This window comes from Microtus ochrogaster, unplaced genomic scaffold (genome assembly GCF_000317375.1).
Source record: "Microtus ochrogaster isolate Prairie Vole_2 unplaced genomic scaffold, MicOch1.0 UNK25, whole genome shotgun sequence".
Lineage (NCBI taxonomy): Eukaryota > Metazoa > Chordata > Mammalia > Rodentia > Cricetidae > Microtus > Microtus ochrogaster.
In genome coordinates this window covers 1197487-1203932 of record NW_004949123.1, presented here as the reverse complement: position 1 = coordinate 1203932, position 6446 = coordinate 1197487, and the positions used below count along the sequence as shown (strand labels likewise).

General features: G+C 49.6%; 1 protein-coding gene across 2 annotated transcripts; it reads right to left on the bottom strand.

The window, feature by feature from the left end:
- Window positions 1-278: 278 nt before the first annotated feature.
- LOC101985773 (glutathione S-transferase Mu 1-like) lies at window positions 279-5811 on the bottom strand. 2 transcript variants are annotated; one of them, XM_005367872.2, is made up of 8 exons: window positions 5622-5811; window positions 5338-5413; window positions 4868-4932; window positions 4494-4575; window positions 4298-4398; window positions 2847-2942; window positions 2659-2769; window positions 279-1187 (listed from the first exon to the last, which is right to left on the bottom strand). In XM_005367872.2, exons 1-8 carry the CDS (start codon window positions 5655-5657, stop codon window positions 1098-1100), a joined length of 657 nt encoding a protein of 218 aa, XP_005367929.1. In that variant the 5' UTR covers window positions 5658-5811; the 3' UTR covers window positions 279-1097. The 2 variants fall into 2 exon arrangements, with proteins under 2 accessions (XP_005367929.1, XP_026645422.1); XM_026789621.1 differs by having other exon boundaries at window positions 5722-5789.
- Window positions 5812-6446: the final 635 nt, after the last annotated feature.

Here is a 6446-nt window from a genome sequence, read left to right as displayed (position 1 = left end):
TGAAAAAGGGGGTGAAAGAAGAACCAGGCGGGGTATGGATCCCCTCAAACGCTCTGACTTGGAGATCTCAAGCCAAAGGAGGTCATCTGGAGTGTTGAAGTAGAGCATGTACAAATGACTCCTGGTCAGAAAGACTGGATTCTTCTTAGCAGAAACACTCATTTCTGGGGGAGGCTTGCTGGGGCACATCTGAAATGAAACGTTCATGCTATAATTCTATGCCTATCCAAAGAATGCTGATATAAATGGTATGAAAAGACACCTGAAATTATGAAAGCATGAAGAAATTTATTTCACAGCAGCTCACAGAGATAGGGGATTAATCAGGTTGGTCCCCATCCCTGGTGACAGAGACAGGAAACTCCAGAGGCATCAGGGACAGAGGAGACAGGGTCCTGGTGACACATGGATATTATTGTGACACACTAATGGGGGACAGAGAGGATTCTGGTTCACTGCTGGAGACTCCCCCGGCCTGTGTCCTCACCCCTGAGACCCATATGAAGCCCGAGCAGTGCTAGAGTATAGGCAATCCCAATCCCCCAAAGGCTCCCTTTGAGCTCAGCAGAGCCTCCTGCAGCTGCCTGGTAAGAGGCTATCAGATGGCCTCAGGAAGTCCCAACCCCTGCTTATGCAACCAGGATCCCTGCAAAACTCTGCCAGGTCGAGAGGCAGTCTTTGGAGGCAGCAGAGTTGGCTGGCAGTGCAACAGCCAGGGCCAGGGTGGTCCAGGGCTAACAGTGGTACCTAATGTAGTCCAGAGAGACCTCGTACATCAGCATATATAGACTACTAGCTCACTAGGAAGCCCAGGCTGAGCTCTGAGGGAAGAGTCCCAACTCTTCATGACATCACAGCAACTGACAGATAAGACCGTCCGTCAAGTGGGTCAGACAGCCACACTAGAAGGGCATTTTGCTGAAGGAAACTTAAGACCCAGGCTTTAAAGGGCCAAGACTGGGTGAAAGAAAAGAGGACCCAAGACACTCTGGGGTCAGCAAGGGGACAGAAAGAAGAAGGAAGTGCCAGGGCTACAGGAAGCTCAAAGTTGCCAGAGCCCCAGGTCCCTCATTCCCACCTCCTGCCCTGTCCAGGCTCTACTTATTCCCCCACGTGGCCACCTTTGTATACAGGGGTGTTGGGAGGAAGCGGCTACTCTTCATGTAGGCAGAGATCTTCTCCAGTCCCTGAGAGTTAGAAACGAAAAAGAAAACCAAGAACTTAGGTTTGCTCAGGGCCAGAGAGGGCAATCAACTTCCTCTTGTTCACACTGCTAGTCATTAGCACACATTTGGGATCAGCCTGGCCTCTGTCTCTCCAATGCTGTACTCTCTCCTGGCACTCCCTTCCTGCCCTCCCTAACAGGCCTTATCACCCCATCTATACAGACCTGCTCCTCTTACACACACAAACTCTGTATTTCCTGAATAGGAATCTGGATGGAAAGGGGAATGGCTGGCAGATAACCCCTATCTTATCTAGTGACTTGGTAAAACTGGGGTCAAAGTTTATAGATTATAGTAGACCAGAAAAGAAAAGCCAGGCTTGCCCTAATCATTCCCTAAAGAGAAAATCAGCTTCTGCATCTGGTATTGAGCCTCAACCAATCCTGTCTCCAGTCCTGATAAAGGGACCAGGCTCAATGACAGTTATATGTGCAATTTTCTTCTACCAAGAGAGCGAGCCTCCAGAAAATCTCTAAAGAGTTCAGATGTCCGGAGCTGCCTATGATCAAGAGACCAAGTTCACATTGAGCCTAAAGCTGCAGCCTTCAACACTTCCAAGCCTCTTTCTTCTCAGAGTCACCCAGTTCAGAGCAAATGATGAGAACTGGCTGAGAAATCACCTCACGTGGTAAGGAATCAGACAGGAAAATGAGTTCCAGACTGAAAAGCCCATTGGACCTAGGTCTCCAACCCCCAATTTCTAATACAGAAGATGGTGTAGATATCAATCAAGTAGTCTCCAGCGAAACAGGGCTCCCCAGCACTCTGGTGGTACCACACACATACACACCTCCCAGTCTGGTTTGCCTGATATTATCTGATACACGTGGTTCCCAGGTGGGTCTAAGAACCACCTTTTCCTTTCTTACTGGGCATAACTTAAGCCTCATACAGAAATCAGGAAACAGAAAAATAATGTGGCGAATCTCACAAAAGGAACAGCTGGACACTCAAAAGGAAAAAAATGAAAGGCGTGAGGGAGAAGAGCCCATGACACACACTTCAGGATTCAATTCTCTAACAGGAGCACCACAAAGGACTCGGCAAAGCATTCAGAAGACCAAGCACAAATATCCTTTACATACTGGTACCTCACGTAACCCAGGCTGCAGCCGCTACCCGCTACCCGCTGCCCTGAGGATCAGGAAGCCAACAGCAAGTCCAGCCCAGTTCTACTGCTGCTGAAATCTTGAGTGGGTAGGTAACCCTCCAGAGTTTCACATTTCCTTATCTGAGCTGTGGGACAGATGACTTCCCCACCCTCGAGGAACATGTAAAGATGAACTTGGTCTACAGACACCAGGTGCTGAGCACAGATTCGGGGAGAAAGAGAACGCTTAACTCATGCTACCTACTCTTCACTTCATCTCCAAGACCAAGAAAACATTAGGGAAAAGTTGACAGCCAAGAGGAAGGAGGATAAGTGCATCACCTCAAAGCGGGCCATGAAGTCCTTCAGGTTTGGGAATGTGTCCAGACACTTGGGTTCGAATATACGGTTTAGGTCCAGGATATCATAAGCAAGGAAATCCACAAAAGTTATCTGCAAAAGGCCAAACGAGGGGGCATGAAATTCTGTACCCCTGGAAAAATGACAACCCCCAGCTTCTTCTCTTTTACCTTTTCACCGACAAACCATGTCTGCTTCCCCAGGAACTGTGAGAAGAGCTTCATCATCCCAGGGAGCTGCTCCAAGTATTCTCCCTTCAGTTTCTCCTGAAGCAGACACAGCTATCACCACAGAGTTCCCTGACAGAGCGACCAGGTCAGCAGTACCAGGCATGGTCCTACAGGGGTGGGAAGCCATCTCCACTAAGATGGAGCCCAGGCTTTGATTCCACATATCAACACTTATTTACCGGATTCCATCGCAGCTCATCCCATACTTCAAATGCAATGGAAAAGCCGGAGAAGAAAAGGACACTGTGCACAATGGGACATCCTCATTCCTGATGTCTAAATCCATGAGTGCCCAGAGCACTGGCAGACACCGAGGCTGATGAGAGGCAGCACCAAAGAAGCAAGAACTGAAAGTACTCAGAGCAGATGGGAGTTCCATATCATAGGTTCCAGAAGAATGAAATATACTTGAGTTTCCCCCATAAACTGAGGAGGATTTGAGGCTGAAGGAAAGGAGAGAAAGACCTTCAGGGACTTCCTGGGTCACCTATAGAAAAACATGCTACTCCCCTTCCCGTGGGTGTGAAGGGTGCACTAGGAGGGGCTGGGAAGGGTTCCCTGTGAGTCTTCATCTTGGACTTCTATTTCTGATCCATTGAGTGCACTTGTATTTAATGGACAGCAATGATATGAACTACCTGGTGAGGGCCTAAGCAGAGGGCACAGGTGGAGAACACTTGGGAAACATGACGTCACTATCTAGGGTTTAGGTGGACCCTCCAGTTTGCTCCTGCATGATCCAGAAAGCCCCGGTCCTGTCGCTCTCTCTCCAAGCCCTGCCCAGAGACTCGGAACTAAAAAAAAGGTGCCAAAAAGCCCAGTTCCATCTGCATTTCTGGTGACCATTGCAGCTTCCTCTCCTGTTGCTGCTAGTAGCCCAAGTCCCTGTCTAAGCATTCAGCTCTTGACCATATTTGGGCACAAGCACAGCTTATAGTGGACACATCATCAACCCGCACCTACAGTCTATGTAATCTCCCTGCTTTCTTTTTGGCACATGACTCCTCTGGCCTCAATCTCTGGGAGTGGAGAGTCTACCCAGGAGTTGCTTTGCTCAAATAAACCTATTCTAGGACTTTTTCAATTCAGCTTGATCTGGCTTACTGTGTTGGCCGGGAAACCTATTACGGGGGTACAGAAGACCTATTATTGAGAAACTTAATGTCTGCTCTGGGAAGTCTGGACTAAGACAGGTAGGGCCTAAGTAAGAGTGTTCATTTGATATTTCAGTGTTCTGGGAACTGCTGGTGATAACAGAACACATCCTGGAGGATAAGTGACTAAGGAAATCAGAAGGTAAATAAGACCTGTGCAGATGGGAATCTGAAAGAGCTGACTCCTGACCCAAACACTGTGTGACCATCCCAGCACGGGACCGGGATGAGACTCACAAAGTCTGGGCTGTAACAGACTCTAGCCAGGTCATTGGAGACATCCATGGCCTGGTTCTCCAAAATGTCCACACGAATCTTTTCTTCCTCTGTCTCCCCACCTGCAGCACACAAAGGACATTCACCATCAGCATCCCTCACCAGTCCAGACAAGGAGATTGTCTCCCATGTCCACCCTGCAGCCAGCCCCATTCACACAGGTTGTGCTTGCGGGCAATGTAGCGCAGGATGGCGTTGCTCTGAGTGATCCTGTGGGGGCCGTCAATTAAGTAGGGCAGCTGGAGAGACAAGCAGGGACAGTCAGGTGGGATATGAGGTCCCAGCCTCACTTCCCTGGGTTAGGACAGACATGTGGCCATGTGGCCTGGCATTCAGCGTGGCCAGTATGGGAAGTCCTCCATGAACACAGTGCACACTGAATGGAAGAGCTGGGACACAGCCCATCACCCTGTGCAGCCACCAGGAATGGGAGCAGGAGAGCAGAAGCTCTGACCCCCAACCTCCTCATCCAGACAAGGAGAAGAGGTGAGGACGCCATGCCTTCCCCAAACCTCCCTTCCCTGCACCTACATTGGGAAAGTCCAGGCCCAGCTTGAACTTCTCACTCAGCCATTGGCTTCTATCATAGTCAGGAGCTGTGGTTGATAAGGTTACATAAAAAAAATCAGCCTAGTTTCCAACACGCCTATTCCAGGGACCCAACCTCTAAAGCAGGGAATTGCAACCCACACACTGAATTTCACTATCTAAGATCCAGGGATGAAGAGTGCTTGGGGCTGTGGGTCCTACATCTCTAAAACTTACAAACGGTTCAGGCAAGTCTTCATGGGGAATGTGATCTAATTTCACCTGCAGTGGGGACCCACCCTCCATTACCAGGATTTCTTTTTAAGATCAAGCCCACCCTCTGGAGGTTTCTGGAAGAGGAAGATTCTAAGTCCACCTGGAGGAGCCCTGTCATGTAATGTAGGTCTGAAACGGGCTGCTAAGCACCAATAGACAGGGGTAAGGAAGAAGTTTGACCAGAAGAATGCCATTACCGCCGCCCATGACGTATCTCTTCTCCTCATAGCTTGTGTCTGTGTATTCCAGGAGCAGGCGAATAGCATGAGCCAGCTGTAGAGATAGGTCAGGAATGGGGCCTGGGGATTTCTATGTGACCTCACCTCCCGCCAAGTGAGTACACACAGGCGCATGCACCAGCAAGCACGTGTGCAGGATTCTGAGCCAGACAAGCAAAGGAATTCCTCTAGGACCCGCCCCCTCACCGCTTCCCTCATTCTAGCCCCGCGGCGATTCTTTTCACCGTCAGGTGGGCGCTCACCCCACGGATGTCCCAGTAACCCAGTGTCATAGGCATGGTGCTGGTGCTGGTGCCAGGGATTGAGTCCACTGGCCTCCGGGATGAGCACCTTTGACTTTACCCTCCTGCTCTATGATAGCTGGGCGGGGCTGGTGCACCGTGCGGTCCAGCAACACACACCCAGCAACGAGGATCTTTGCCTTCACCTATGGAAGCAAAGTTAATGATCTCCACCCCCCAAAACCAGGAAATCATCTGTGATTCCGCCCGAAGTCCCACCCCCATTCTCAACCCAGGGCGCTGAAGCAGAACATTGGCTGAGCTGCTCACATCCTGCTGCCCTGGGTGTGTGACAGGGTCAGGTCACAAGGGCGTTCCCAACCCGAGAGTGTTTATTAGGCACCTCATCCCCGTGGCCAAACAAGGCAGAATCCTGCAGGTTCTGCTGAGGACAGTTGTCCGGAGGTGATGTTTCTTCACTTGGCAGAGAGAAGTCTCTGTTCAGAAGTACATGTGAACTAAGAGATTATTTCTATCAGGAAAATCTGATCCAAAAAAATTTGGAAAATGGAAATTTTGAAGGTTCATACATGGTCAGGATGTCTGCTTATATTATTCAAGGATTAAAACGAGTCACGTGTCTCTCAGCATGTGACCACCTGATTATAGTTACAGACCTAACACTTCCTGAAAGTTCGAAAGGTGCATAGGACCAGCGCGTGAGGAGCTCAGGGTCAGCTTCCAGCAATTGCCATCAAGAAAGAGATGCCTGAGGTGTCTATCGCTGCTGTTCATAGCAGGGTATACTGTTCCCAATACCAGTTTTTGTATGTGTACAAAGACTAT

Bases quoted from the DNA above. Each gene is read 5' to 3' on its own strand.
- LOC101985773 (XM_005367872.2), bottom strand. From the start codon at position 5,657: ATGCCTATGACACTGGGTTACTGGGACATCCGTGGG. The intron at 4,933-5,337 runs GTAATGGCATTC...TATCAACCACAG, and splicing joins GAGATACGTCATGGGCGGCG to CTCCTGACTATGATAGAAGC. The intron at 2,770-2,846 runs GTAAAAGAGAAG...GGCCTTTTGCAG, and splicing joins CATGGTTTGTCGGTGAAAAG to ATAACTTTTGTGGATTTCCT.